The sequence below is a fragment of the Balaenoptera ricei genome, chromosome 12 (genome assembly GCF_028023285.1).
Source record: "Balaenoptera ricei isolate mBalRic1 chromosome 12, mBalRic1.hap2, whole genome shotgun sequence".
Lineage (NCBI taxonomy): Eukaryota > Metazoa > Chordata > Mammalia > Artiodactyla > Balaenopteridae > Balaenoptera > Balaenoptera ricei.
In genome coordinates, this window is record NC_082650.1 from 51,769,515 (window position 1) to 51,785,050 (window position 15,536).

At 44.1% G+C, this 15,536-nt stretch overlaps 1 protein-coding gene across 2 annotated transcripts in view; it reads right to left on the reverse strand.

Moving 5' to 3' along the window:
• Window positions 1-3,286: 3,286 nt before the first annotated feature.
• AFG1L (AFG1 like ATPase) overlaps window positions 3,287-15,536 on the reverse strand; it is a 239,307-nt gene continuing 227,057 nt past the window's right edge. Inside the window, exons 13-14 of one of the 2 annotated variants that reach the window (XR_009506196.1) lie at window positions 3,802-4,029; window positions 3,287-3,644 (exon numbers count right to left, since the gene is read on the reverse strand). Coding sequence is in view for 1 of the 2 variants with exons in the window: in XM_059941464.1 (XP_059797447.1) it covers window positions 3,922-4,029 (108 nt within the window). In the remaining variant the exon portion in view is untranslated. Of the gene's footprint in view, window positions 3,645-3,783; window positions 4,030-15,536 lie in introns of those variants that run through there. The other variant, XM_059941464.1, reaches the window with a different exon arrangement.

A 15,536-nucleotide genomic window follows, 5' to 3' on the forward strand; every position in this document is an offset into this window, starting at 1 on the left:
AATCACATCTTGATGCAATATTCCCAGACATGTTCAAATTGTTCTCTTTATAGCAGCAGTTACAGTCGTTGTAAAGCTGCTTCTTTCTCACTCTTATTTTTAAAATATCACCCATTCTTTCAAGGTACTGTTTTAAAAAATACTCATTAGTAGCATACTACTAAACTACTTATCACAGGAAAAGTTGGCAAATTTATAACAATTAAGGTTTTTTCTTTTCTTTGTCAAAGAAAAATGCATAACTCATCTTTAAGTCCAAAAATTTCTTTTAAGCACTTTGACATGAGCAATTCAAAAACCTCTATGTGGTACAAAAGTTTTTCATGGCCACGTCTATCCTCCACCATATCATTTACAAAATACTGTAAAGATTCTCTTACTGAAAGGTCTTGTTTTTATAAAAGTAGCCACGTCAATGACAACCTGCAACACTAAACTGTAGCGAGAGGTGATTCATTGCTGGCGAATGGACAAGTGAGGGAGCCATTGTCAGGTCTCAGCACTGTGGTTGCCACCTCGCCCTAAGGACAAGTCACGTGACTCTGGCTGCCTGCCAGTGGACCTAGAGAGGCGCTAAGGGAAAGCCAGATTGCGAAAACAAGTAAAACAATTTTTATTTCTAAGTCTTTAGTTTATTTCTAAATTTTAAATAATCAATAAAATAAAAGAGAACTTCCATGCTTTCTTCCTGCATCTCCGGGTTGTCATGTGCTCCTGTGGTGTGCACTCCCCCCAGTTTGGAGACCACTGCCCCTTGGTAGTACTTTCAGGATGCTGGTCATGCCTGTCCCGCACCAACCATGGATTTCTAAGCTTCTCAGGAGCAGGGGCTGTGCCTGGTCCTTCCCATCCCTCCGGAGAAACCAGCACAGGGAGAGCAAAGCTCAGCTGCTCCGTGATGCTGGATTGATGGATGACTGCATTCTGCCAGCCAGGGGTCCTAGGTTGTGCAGATGCCCGTGCAGACCCAGCTGGGATAAGGCTCAGAGATGAATAAATCCCAGGCTCTATTCTTTTTTTTTTTTTAATTTATTTATTTTTGCTTTTGATTTTTGGCTGTGTTGGATCTTTGTTGCTGCGCGCAGGCTTTCTCTAGTCGCGGCGAGCGGGGGCTACTCTCCATTTGTGGTGCATGGGCTTCTCAATGCGGTGGCTTCTCTTGTTGCAGAGCACGGGCTCTAGAGTGCACGGGCTTCAGTAGATGCGGCACGTGGGCTCAGTAGTTGTGGCTCACGAGCTCTAGAGTGCAGGCTCAGTAGTTGTGGCGCATGGGCTTAGTTGCTCCGGGGCATGTGGGATCTTCCTGGCAGAGCTTGAACCTGTGTCCCCTGCATTGGCAGGCGGATTCTTAACCACTGGGCCACCAGGGAAGCCCCCAGGCCCTATTCTTGAGCCTTCCTCATGTACTGGGGTGAGGGATGTCTAAACATGAGATGTCATACAACCCAGGGAAGAATGAAGTAGGAGCTGCTGGAGAAATGCAAGAAGGGGTGCGGGAGAATGGAGTAAAAGACTTTTGGTTCTCATTCATTCTCCTTAGAAGGATTACAAAAGGCTTCCTGGGGGAGGTGGCATTTTGTTCAGTGGTATAGTTTTTTGTACCATTGAAACAAGGGGAAAGGATAGAGAGAAGAGGATGAAGTGGCCTTTAGGAGATGTCGTCAAGGAGGAGTGCCTGTTGGGAGAAAGTATAGGTGGAGGAAGGAGAGCTCACCATATCACTCCCAAGGACAGACTAAAAAATTCCACGGGTGGTGGGCTGGAACATTATAGTAGCATCTCCTCAGCATTCCAGATACATTGGAGTTTTAATAAAAGTGTCTGCCTAATGGGTAAAAAAAGTCATTAGTTGTGGACTCACAGATACTCTTCCTCTTCCTCCCACATCAGTAATATGGTCCTACCTTAGGGAGGCAATAGCTTCCCTCTGTCTAGAATGCCCTCCCCAGAGGGTCACACAGCTGGTCCCCATGTCATCTGGGGCTCCACTCAGATGTTGCCTTCTCAGAGGGCTTCTCTGACCCCCTAACTGAGGGGAGAGCGCAGGCACTCTCCATCACATCACCCTTCTTTTTTGTCTCAGCACTTAAGACCCTGATGTTTTCTTGTTTATTTTTATAGTGATTTGTTAACTACTGTTCCCTCCACACTTCCCCCACCCCCCCCCCCCACATACAAATATAAGGGTCAGGGCTGCTGTGCTCACCCAGCACAAGTATTGAGTGAGTGACTTCACCCAGGTCCTATTAAAATACTTGTTATAAGGTCATGTTGATGAAATGGTCCAACTTGAGATTACCCCAAATCCACTTATGGGAAAAAAGAGAGGGGGAGGGAGACAGAGAGAGACAGAGACAGAGGAATGTAAGAGAGTGGGAACTGCTCCAGTGAAATCTGATGTACGAGGTTACCAGGCAAATTTAGTTTAACTTCTATTTAAATCTAATTAATTATTTTCTCTTACTTCGGTTAAATAATCTTACTGTGTTTTATGAGCCTCTCAAAGATGCCTTAGGTTATAGAGAAATGTGGTAGAACTAATAAATACATTAAAAATATTTGGGGTATGTAACTTTTGAGTATTTGATTTCTCCACAGATTTCTTGAGGAACATTAAAGGTATTGTCTTTGTTTCTCAATTTTAGTTAATCCCAGTTTCTCTGCGAGCACTTCTTTGAAATACAGATTTCTAGGCCCCTCCACTGAAGATTCAAATTCATTAAGTTTAGGGTGGAGTCCAATAATCTGCATTAAGCTTCCCAGGTGATTCTGCTGGTTCAACAGGTTTGGGAAACCATATATAAATGATCTTATACCATCATCTAGAAAACAATATCAATGGTTCATTCTACTGCTTGAAAGTTCTGTAAGGAAAATAGTGTTAAAGAAATGTACGATTTTACTTACAATTTGCTGATTATAATGTTGACACTAGGCCAGACTCTCCTTGAACGTGCAGGACACCTCAGGGGGCCTCTTGGGTGGCCGAGGGCCTTTGGCCTCCCTGGGAGGAGAGCAGTGCAGGACCTCAGGCTCTTCTGCACCCTCAGCATCACCAGCAGACGTGCCTGGGCGGGGGGCACCCTGACCCTGTTACCTTCCAGAGAGCAGGAAGCACTCTGAACCCTTCCCTTCCTGGAAGAGGCTGCTGCACACAGACATGGAGTGACCATGACTGACAGGTTCTTAATGTGGTGTCCATGGGCCCCACAGGAATCCAGGCAATGGCCTTGAGGGTCTGTGTGCAGAACTCGGCCGCGTTTCCGTTACCTTGAGAAGAGGTTTCTGAGCATCCATCCTAGGTTCTCAGTGGAGGCCACGACTCAGCTTAGAGAAGGAGGCCGTTTCTTCACAGCATCACAGGGCCAACTGGCCGCACTCCTCGGCAGCCCCACCCCACAGGGGGAGGTTTGTGCTGGGGAGGGACGTGGGGCCCCCCTTACGCTGCTGCAGAAGAAGCACAAACACAAACACTCCGGGCAGCGATCCGCAGGAGGAAGCTTGAAGGTGGAAATGGGCTGCCCCAGCCAGGGTCTGGGGGCAGGAGTGCAGGGGTGACAACAGCTACCATCTGGGCCTCCAAGTTCATGCGCAGGTTCCTCAGGTCGCCTCTCTCATTCTTCAGAGGGCACTAAAGTGTCAGCCTGAAAAATGGGGAGGAATGGGCATCCCTGTGACCCAGCACAGCTCTCAGGAGGACCATCATAGACGACAGTTACCATCAGACGGATGCCGGCTGTGTCACGTGCTCGTCCCCAGAACACCTGCGAGATAGGTGTCCTTTCCCGGTTAGGAACATACCAGGGTCACGCGGCCGTTGACGGGCAGAGCAGGCACTTAACCCCAGGTCTGTCTGACTCCAAACAGCAAGCTAGCCCCCTTGGATGAGTGAGAAAAACCAAGGTCCGTAGGCACTGGGCTTTACTGGGACTCAAGCCAGCCGGCGTCTCCTGGTCCTGGTCCGGACCGTCCTACCTCCCACGGAGCTTGGCAAGAGGAGGAAGGAAAGCAGGAACCGGAAGCTGTGCTCTGCAGAGGACGAGCAGGCGGAGGCATGCTGTGAATGCAGGGAGAGAACAGGTGTGAGGACACCCTCTCCCCAGCCTCGAAACCCCGGGGCACAGTTTCTGGCCTTGAGGCAGAATTGAAGGGGCTAAAACTCAGGGGCACAATCTGGGGATGGCCCGGAGCCTCGGAGGAGAAAGCGCTTCCGGAGCCAGGGGTCAAGGTGAGTCTAGAGGCCACACCCAGGCTGCAGACCCAGTTCAGCCCCGAATGAGGAGCCGGGCCCTGGGCCTCACTAGGAGCTGTCACACCAGTTCCAGCAGGAAGAAGGACCTGCTCTCAGCTGGCATCAGAAAGCCACCCTGGAACCCTCTATCTGGTGCTCTGACCCCAGCTCTGAGTATCACTGTCCTGCCCCTCTCCTCTGCCCCCTGAAGGGCTCCTCTCCTGCCATCTCCCAGCAGCTCCTTCTCTTCCTCCTCACAGCGTGGGTTATGCTGCAGGTGTAACCCACCATGAGGGTGTAGCTCACCCATACGCTGGGTGTCTATTTTGCCCCAAACTGAATGTTACCTCATCATGCTTTGAGGACTACCTTTGTGCTGTTAAATTATGTCAGTACCACAAAGGTATAAGCAATTATTTTTAATTCTGTAGACTATGTTACTCTAATCAACAGAAATCAACTGACGCTTCTTTAGCAATTGAATTTAATATTCTTCATGTTACAGAATTTGGTAAAAATATGATAGGTTATTAGTGCAAAACAAGGGCACGTTTTGATGACATCAGCAGTTTTCACACCATGCACCCTGAATTTTGGGTTCTAAAGATGAACTGTGAAGTCTGGGAGGACTACATTACATCCCAGTTCTCTCTGACCATTCAGAAGAATAACATTCAGGTCATTATATCTCCCTCTTCTGAATTTCCACTTAGTAATTTCTCATAGTATTTATCGCACTCTGCCCTGTGTATCCACACTCAGTTCATCTCCTGGGCAGGAGGGATGGGTCTTGTCACCCTGCACCTCTCCCCCAGCATACAACATCTGTTGCTCTGTCCTTTCTCTGCCTTTTACTAAACTTCCTGGCTGACTTAAGTGCTCTCAGTGTTCCCAGGACACCTGGGCAAGCAACTCTCTTGGCACTTACTACATTATGTCCATTTGTTGTCCCCAAAAGATCAGGAGCCCATCACAGCGAGGGAGTTTGTCTCATTCACCTCGGTGTGCCTAGCTCCTGGCACAGAGCAGATAGCAAGTAAATGATGAATGAATGAATGATTAGTGAATATCTGTACAAGATTTTTTAACAGCTTTATTGAGATATAATTACATATCCTAAAATTCTACCATTCGAAGTGTACACAGTTCAGTAGTTTTCAGTATATTCTCAGAATTGTGCAATCATGACCACAATCTAATTTCAGACCCCCTGAAATTACCCCTAGAAAAAACCCTGTACCCATCAGCAATTATTCCTCACTCCTGCCACCACCGCTAGGCCCTACTTTCTGTCTCTATAGATTTGCCTAATTTGGACATTTCACATACATAGAATCATACAGTATGCAGCCTCTGTGACTGGCTTCTTTCGTTTAACATAATGTGCTCCAGGTCCGTCCATGTTGTAGTTATGTATTGGTACTTCATCTTTCAAATGCTGAATAATTACCCATTGTATGGGTATACCACATCATGTGTATTCATCAGTTGGTGGATATTTGGGTTGTTTCACTATGGGGCTAATATGGATAATGCTGTGTATGAACATTCATGTACAAGTTTTTGTGGGGACATATACTTTCATTTCAATTGGGTAAATACCTAGGAGTGGAATTGCTGGATTATACAGTAACTTTAAATGTTTAACGTTTTGTGGAACTGCCAAGCTACTTTCCAAAGCTGCACCATTTTACATTTTCATCAGCAATGTATGAGGGTTCCAGTTTCCCTTCCTCCTTGCCAATACTTGTTTTACCTGTCTCTCTGATTCGAGCCATCCTAGCGGTGTGAAGTGGTAGCTCATTGTGGTTTTGATTTGCATTTCCCTAATGAGATAGTGAACATTTTTGCTCAATATATGGAATATTTTTTCATGTGTTTATTGGCCACTTATATCTGTGTACTATTCAATTAAATTATAAATATCAGAACTTCACAGAGAAAAACTTCGTAGATGAGGCCCAAAGAATAATGCTAAGTGACTTGTCCAAGGTTATGTAAGCTACAGCAATACAAGGTCTCAAATACACTTCTGACTCCTAACCAGTGCTCTGTTGTTGCCCCGCTGGCCCTTCTGTCAGGTTGCCTCTGGATCCCTACCCCACTGGATGAGCAAAGTGTCTGGATTCCTTATGAGTCATGGTAAGTATGTGCTCGGGCTAGTGCTGCTTGATTTTATGCCTGTTGGCCATCTGTTTATCTTCTTTGGGGAAATGTCTATTTAGGTCTTCTGCCCACTTTCTGACTGGGTTGTTTGTTTTTTTGATACTGGCTGTATGAGCTGTTTGTATATTTTGGAAATTAAGCCCTTGTCGGGCGCATCATTTGCAAATATTTTCTCCCAGTCTGTAGGTTGTCTTTTCGTTTTGTGGATGGTTTCCTTTGCTATGCAAACGCTTTTAATTTTAATTAGGTCCCATTTGTCCCACTCCGAATAGACTTTCTACAAACCCTCATCGCCAATCCCAAAAATGTCTGTTGTCTTTGTACCTCCCTGGAGTCCCAGTATGCTGGAGAAATTCCGATGATTCTGCCCCAAATATTTTCCATTCTTCTCTCTTTTGAGGGACCTCTGGTGCATCAAATTATGTTGATCATATGCCTCAGTTTATGATACACTGACATCATTTGCCCATGGGAGGCAGCCTTTTTAATTTTCCTCTCATCCACCATATTCAATCTCATTTCCTTCCTCCCATAAGCATCCACTCTAGTGTATGCTGTTTCCCTCTAATCTATTTCCATAAGTATATTTAGATTTTGTGTGCCCTAGAAAAATATTTAGTGTAATTTTGCATGTGGGTTTCCAAACTTATGTTAATGGTATTAACTCTAATTTTCCCTCAGTGGTATGTGAGCCTTGTCCATGATGCCATACATAAACATGCTTTGTTGCTTCTGACCCTGCAGAGGATTCCCTTGCGGGCAGAGTCCACCTTCCTTAGCCATTCATTCCCCTAGTGATAGATTCCCAGTGGCCTCCAGTTAGTCCATCTTTTTGACACTCAGTTTTCTCATCAGACAAAAACACTAGTGGTGATAACACCTCCTTTTACATAATGATGGTGCTGATTGATACTTCAAAGTTTTGCCGACTACCGTGTTCCAGTTCTTTGCCATCCCATATGGTGCTGTGAGGAGCAATCCCCTTGTCCATGCCCCTACACCCACATCTTTCCTATCCCAGCCCTCAAGGTCCACAATTGCTCAATAAATGGGGACTATTATTAGTACTGCTGTGGCAGACAAGGCCATTAGCACAAGATTTGGGTCTAGAAGACATGTTTCCGGGCTGTGTCACCTTGAGCCTCCATCTCCTCTTAGGAAGTAAAGATAATCACACCTTCAGAGAACTGCTGTGGATGAAATGATAGGGTAGAAGCGAGTGCTTTGCAAAGTAGGAAGCACTGCTGGGTTAGCTAGTCTGCTGTAGTAGGGGTGGAGAAGGCAGGAGAGTCTAGGGAAGGAGGAGAAGCAGAGGAAGGAAGAAGAGGAACAGGCTCTCGGAGGCGGCAGGGAGGCCCTTAAGAGGCCTTGGTGTGCATCACAGCAGCAGCGTTTACTCTCTGGGAAGTGCCCTGGTGAGGAGTCACGAGTCCCACATGGGCCCAACTCTGTGTGTGGTCAGGGGAAAGACCTCCTGATTGGCGGTTATCAACCCTGGCTGCACATTAGTATCCCCTGGGGAGAATCCCACGGGGAGCTCTACCAAGTACCTACCTGGGGTCCCACATCTCACCAACTGCGTCTGACTCTCCGGGGTAGGCCTGGGAACTACAATTTTGAGAACCTTGGCTCTCCAACTCCGTGATTCTTAGACAATTTTTTTGTCAGTTCTTCCCACTGACCACAAGATGGTGCCCTCTTTCTGGGAAATCTTTGATGTTCGACGACAATCCATTTTCTCTATTAATCCTGAAAGAATGGGTTTGAAATTAACAATCTTCACAGCATCTCATTAAGCCAGAATTCTGTGCCGTTGGTGTCTAGCCATGTAATGTGCATCTTTTCCCTTCTGCTAGAAACCGTATTGAGTTGGGATAGGTCATCTCTTGTTTTGCATTCTTCAAGGGGCTATGATGCAAAGCAGAGGAGGCATTTATTGTTGCTTTCTGATCATAATCATCACTATCAATAACAACTAATATGTATTTAATCTTTTGCCATTTGCAAGGTGCTCTTTACCAACTATCCTCAGAATAACTTTATGAAATGGAAATTGCTGTTCTCATTTCTAGATGAGAAAACAAAGGCTCAAAGCACTAGCTCAAGGTCACGAAGCAAAAGTTGGCAGAACCAGATCCAGGGCCCTTCCCTCTGTACTCGGATAAGAGCAGGTGCATCAGAGAGATCAGCTCTCAACTGATGGGGCCCCGACAAGTACAGCCCTGAGAAAGGAAACTTCTCAGGATGACCTCTGGAAGACTTCCTGAGTGAGCTTGGAAGATGGACAGATGTCCTTCTGGAATTTCACACCATCACAGATGACAAACAGGTCAGTAGGTGACACATTTGACTGGGTTGAGTCGAGACGAGATGAGGTGACGTATGTGAAGTTTTTAGTGCAAAGCTGTATAAGGCAGCAGACACTCAACAAGAGGATAGATTGTATTATTTTAAATTTTCTGTACCAGGAAAATGAACTGCTGTGCCAGTGGGTAAAATGAATCTGCCTTAAAGAATAAGTTATAAATTCATCTCCAAAGAAAATCCTTTTCTACTAGCAAGTGATGTCTTATGAGGCTAGTGGATCTGAGGAAGGTCATTTACAAGATCACAGACTTACTACCAGACGGAGTCCCACAATTGATCAGGAACCCAAATGTCAGGACCCAGGAGCCCAATCCCTCTGGGTGTTTTTACCCCAGATGAAGGGGCTGCAAGTGTAGGTTCAAGTTACTTGGAGTAGCAAGAATGTTTTCAGGACAGAAGCAGTTACATGGAAGTTTATTAAATTAGTAGTTTGATCATTTTACTGACTCCAGTGTACATCTTAGCAGTTGTTGGACCCGTTTTCTGTACTTCAGCTTCCCTGTCTGAAAATGGTATAACAGTATGTATCTCATTGAATTATTATAAGGATCAAAATAGTTTATTTATAAAGCACTTAGAACCATGCCCAGCACATAGTAAGCATGATGTGTTTCTTAAATAATGTTAAATAAATAAATGGATATGAGTATACCCATTTACATATTTTACAAATAAAATTTTAATATTTTTCAAAGTTCCAAGTAATTTAAAAATTATGTTATTTGCACACTTGTAGGTACAAGGAATATATATATTCAGGGAGATTAAAATATTGCCTATGACTAAAATTTGAAATCCCACTGAAAATGCATAAATTTGATTAGAACAGTACTATAGTCTTTGGTGCCTTGTAAACATCAGAAATAGGTTGAAAATTCTTTAAGTCTATTATATCATTATTACTGATGTTGACAAATAAGCCTATCAACTGTCTAAAGAAATACAAGAATAATGCAGTGATCAGATTTTTTTTTTCTTTTTTTTAAAGAGAAGTGTTCCTTTTTCTCCACTTGATTTCTTCTAAATTCGGAGATTAGTGGTCATTTTGGAGGGTACTCTTGGCATTTTCCCAACTATAAAGACCCTCAGTGTGACCCTCGGTCACCTACTAGGTGAGAGGGAGTGTTCCACAGCAATAGTCAGCTCAAACCTCCATCTTCAAAGTATGAATTTAAAGCATTTTTTAAAAAAGAGAGAGAGAGCGTATTTGCTCTGAGAGATTTCATGCAATCCCAGGGAGAAAGACTGGAATGCTGAGAGGGTAACTGGGACAGGACTTGGAAGAAAAAACACATGAATTGAAATGTTGCTTTCCAATCTAGGGGTCATTTTCATGTTTCACTTTAGCATCAATTTCCTTTTTAGTAGAACTACCATACTGTTTCCTGGTAGGAGTGTTTTCTTTAAGTCTTTGGTTTCTTTTTCTTGCAGCCTGTTTTATGAAACAGACTCTGTGGAGAGGAGATGGGGATAAAAATGTACCATCTCCAGCTACCTCCTGATAAGCCCTCCTCTGCCTTCCTGGTACCTAGGCCCGAACTACAGGGCCTAGGTAAACTGACAAAAACTGTATTTTAAAAGGAGTTTAAGTTCTTTAGTACCAAAATTATAGGGCGTTTACACTGAGAACTCCATAGGCTTCTGTGCATTGAGCCAAGGCTCTAACTAACATCACATTATTGTTTCTATGGAAAAATGAAATTCTCGTTTCAAATATCTGACCTCAAATAAACTTTTGCAACAGAACTTGAGTGGGGGACTATTTCACATACACCCACAGACTCAGGGACCATTCCTGTTTCTATCGATCAGGCTGTCCACCAGTCTGTCTAGCCATTCACACTGTCTTTTTATTAAGGAATAGCATAACTGGCAAAGAAATGTGAAAACAAAAAGCTAAGATTGAAAGACTCAAGTTAAACATTTTATACTTTTTGAGTTCAAAACAATGGTTCTATTGTAAGTTCATCTTCACTGAGTTAAACAAAAAAGAATCACTATTAAAAATGATCTCGTTTTTATAGAGGTGGTGTGGTATAAAACATAGTACATGAGTTTTGTAGCTGTAAACTATGAATCTCAGGTCAAGCTACTTTTCTAAGCCTCAGTTTTCTTGTCTATAAACAGGGATGATTATATTATCTCTCTAGGATTATTTTTTATGTGAGATTTAGAAATGTCTAGCAATAAATCTGGCACACAGTGGTTATTTCCTATCCTTTCTCCCTTATATCCTGTTTAACCTCTTTTTGAACTCACTGTTTCACTTCCATAAAAATATTTTCAAATCACATTTAATTTTCAGAAGGCTTGATTTAAATGTTTCTCTATTCTTGGGCACCTTATCTATCCATCTGATTGACTTAGGTTAATGTCCAAAATAGACTAATATGGATAGATTATTAACTTATAAATTATTAATACATAGGTTCAAAGAGCTTACTTATGTTCATTATAATCATTTATTTAAACTGACTCACCTGTGCCTACTCCCCCAAAATAGTTGATTTTCACAAGACTTTGTGGATTTCACATTTTTTTCTTTTCTCTTGAATAGGGATTTAGACTCTTGTAACAGCCTCAACCAAGTCCTTCTGTGACAACAGTTAGCAAACTCAGGTTGTACTTGAATAGTCAAGGAATGACCTCAATGGAGGACAAGTTGGATTTTATTTAAGTAGGTTCGTCAAGCGTTCTTTCCCATTTACTGTTAGGCCCGTTGTGCAGCAGAAGCAGAGGCAAGGGTGGCAGTGACATCCTGTGACCAGAGCAAATGCATGTGAGCAGTGGGAAGGAGCCGCGGTCCACAGGGTCCTATGGCCTCAGGTGAGGAGAGCCCATTCTGCTGCTTAGCGTGTCCAGGACTCTGCCCCTCCCAACACTCTCTCACTGGTCCCCATTCCTGGTGTCTGTCCTCCTCCTGGCTGTCAGAGTTGGGGGATCTACCTGTCAGTTGGAATTTGACACCCTTGCTCCTTTTTCTATGGTATCATAATCCTCGATTTTTTTCAGGCAACTCTGTGTCCACTGGAGATCAGGTCCTGCCTGCCAAGCTTGAACTCAGGGTAGAAAACATACTCTCTGTTGTAAGGAAGTCTGGAGGCCTGGGAGATTTAGAGTAATTTATAGCCCCCAACAATCACATGGATAAGTCCATATTCTAAAATGTTATTGACTTCAGTTTAAAATAAGATCAGAGAAGGGGGGGTCCTTCAAGATGGCAGAGGAGTAAGACATGGAGATCACCTTGCTCCCCACAATACATCAAAAATACATCTACATGTGGAACAACTCCTACAGAACACCTACTGAACGCTGGCAGAAGACCTCAGACTTCCCAAAAGGCAGGAAACTCCCCTCATACCTGGGTAGGGCAAAAGAAAAAAGAAAAAACAGAGACAAAAGAACAGGGACGGGACCTGTCCCTCTGGGAGGGAGCTGTGAAGGAGGAAAAGTTTCCACACACTAGGAAGCCCCTCCGCGGGTGGAGACGGGGGGGGGGGTGGGCGGGGAGGGGAGCTTCAGAGCCACTGAGGAGAGCGCAGCAACAGGGGTGCAGAGGGCAAAGCGGAGAGATCCCCGCACAGAGGATCAGTGCTGACCAGTACTCACCAGCCTGAGAGGCTTGTCTGCTCACCCAACAGGGCGGGTGGGGGCTGGGAGCTGAGGCTTGGGCTTTGGAGGTCGGATCCCAGGGAGAGGACTGGGGTTGGCTGCGTGAACACAGCCTGAAGGGGCTAGTGCGCCACAGCTAGCCAGGAGGGAGTCCGGGAAAAAGTCTGGACCTGCCTAAGAGGCAAGAGACCATTGTTTCGGGGTGTGCGAGGAGAGGGGATTCCTTCCCTGTCTGCCCACAGAAGGCAGAGCACCCACTAAGCGAGCTACAGAGACGGGCGCGAGCCACAGCTATCAGCTCAGACACGAGAGACAGGCATGAAACGCCAATGCTCCTGCTGCAGCCACCAAGAATCCTGTGTGCAAGCACAGGTCACTCTCCAAACCCCCCATCCCCCCAGAACCTGTGCAGCCCATCACTGCCAGGGTCCCATGATCCAGGGGCAACCTCCCCGGAAGAACACACAGCACACCTCAGGCTGTTGCAACATCATGCTGGCCTCTGCCGCTGCAGGCTTGCCCCACATTCCAATTATACTCCACCCTCCCCTGGCCTGAGTGAGCCAGAGACCCTTAATCAGCCGCTGCTTTAACTCCCTCTTGTCTGGGCAGGGAACAGATGCCTGAGGGCGACCTACATGCAGAGGCGGGGCCAAATCCAAAGCTGAACCCCAGGAGCTGTGCGAACAAAGAAGAGAAACGGAAATCTCTCCCAGCAGCATCAGGAGCAGCGGATTAAATGTCCACAATCAACTTGATGTACCCTGCATCTGCGGAATACCTGAATAGACAACGAATCATCCCAAACTGAGGAGGTGGACTTTGGGAGCAACTGTAGACTTTGGGTTTGCTGTCTGTGACTGACTTGTTTCTGATTTTTATGTTTATCTTAGTATAGTTTTTAGTGCTTGTTATCATTGGTGGATTTGTTTCTCGGTTTGGTTGTGCTCTTCTTTTTTTTATTATTATTACTATTTTATATTTTTTTCTTTAATAATTTTTTTTTATAACTTTTAAAATTTATTATCATTTTCTTCTTTCTTTTCTTCTCCCTTTTCTTCTGAGCTGTGTGGCTGACAGGGTCTTGGTGCTCTGGCCTGGTGTCAGGCCTGAGCATCTGAGGTGGGAGAGCTGAGCTCAGGACATTGGACCATCAGAGACCTCCCAGCCCCACGTGATATCAATTGGTGAGAGCTCTCCCAAGGATCTCTGTCTCAACGCTAAGACCCAGCTCCACCCAACGACCAGCAAGCTCCAGTGCTGAACATCCCATACCAAACAACTAGCAAGACAGGAACACAACCCCACCCATTAGCAGAGAGGCTGCCTAAAATCATACTAAGTTCACAGACACTCCAAAACATGCCACTGGACACGGCCCTGCCCACCAGAAAGACAAGATCCAGCCCCACCCACCAGAACACAGGCACCAGTCCCCTCCACCAGGAAGCCTACACAACCCACTGAACCAACCTTACCCACTGGGGGCAGACACCAAAAACAACAGGAACCACAAACCTGCAGCCTGCGAAAAGGAGACCCCAAACGCAGTAAGTTAAGCAAGATGAGAAGACAGAGAAATACACAGCAGATGAAGGAGCAAGGTAAAAACCCACCAGACCAAACAAATGAAGAGGACATAGGCAGTCTACCTGAAAAAGAATTCAGAGTAATGATAGTAAAGATGATCCAAAATCTTGGAAATAGAATGGAGAAAATACAAGAAACGTTTAACAAGGACCTAGAAGAACTAAAGAGCAAACAAACAATAATGAACAACACAATAAATGAAATTAAAAATTCTCTAGAAGGAATCAATAGCAGAATAACTGAGGCAGAAGAACAGATAAGTGACCTGGAAGATAAAATAGTAGAAAAAACTACCACAGAGCAGAATAAAGAAAAAAATGAAAAGAATTGAGGACAGTCTCAGAGACCTCTGGGACAACATTAAACACACCAACATTCGAATAATGGGGGTCCCAGAAGAGGAAGAGAAACAGAAAGGGACTGAGAAAATATTTGAAGAGATTATAGTTGAAAACTTCCCTAATATGGGAAAGGAAATAGTCAAGTCCAGGAAGTGCAGAGAGTCCCAGGCAGGATAAATCCAAGGAGAAACACGCCAAGACACATATTAATCAAACTATCAAAAATTAAATACAAAGAAAAAATATTAAAAGCAGCAAGGGAAAAGCAACAAATAACATACAAGGGAATCCCCATAAGGTTAACAGCTGATTTCTCAGCAGAAACTCTGCAAGCTAGAAGGGTGTGTCAGGACATATTTAAAGTGATGAAAGGGAAAAACCTACAACCAAGATTACTCTACCCAGCAAGGATCTCATTCAGATTCGACGGAGAAATTAAACCTTTACAGGCAAGCAAAAGCTAAGAGAATTCAGTACCACCAAACCAGCTCTACAACAAATGCTAAAGGAACTTCTCTAGGCAGGAAACACAAGAGAAGGAAAGGACCTACAAAAACAAACCCAAAACAATTAAGAAAATGGTACTAGGAACATACATATCAATAATTACCTTAAATATAAATGGATTATATGCTCCAACCAAAAGACACAGACTGGCTGAATGGATACAAAAACAAGATCCGTATATATGCTGTCTACAAGAGACCCATTTCAGACCTAGGGACACATACAGACTGAAAGTGAGGGGATAGAAAAAGATATTTCATGCAAATGGAAATCAAAAGAAAGCTGGAGTAGCAATTCTCATATCAGACAATATAGACTTTAAAATAAAGAATGTTACAAGAGACAAAGAAGCACACTACATAATGATCAAGGGATCAATCCAAGAAGAAGATATAACAATTGTATATTTATGCATGCAACATAAAAGCACCTCAATACATAAGGCAAAGCCTAATAGCCATAAAAGGGGAAATCGACAGTAACACAATAATAGTAGGGGACTTTAACACCCCACTTTCACCAATGGACAGATCATCCAAAATGAAAATAAATAAGGAAACACAAGCTTTAAATGACACATTAAACAAGATGGACTTAATTGATATTTACAGAACATTCCATCCAAAAACAACAGAATACACTTTCTTCTCAAGTGTTCATGGAACATTCTCCAGGATAGATCATATCTTGGGTCACAAATCAAGCCTCAGTAAATTTAA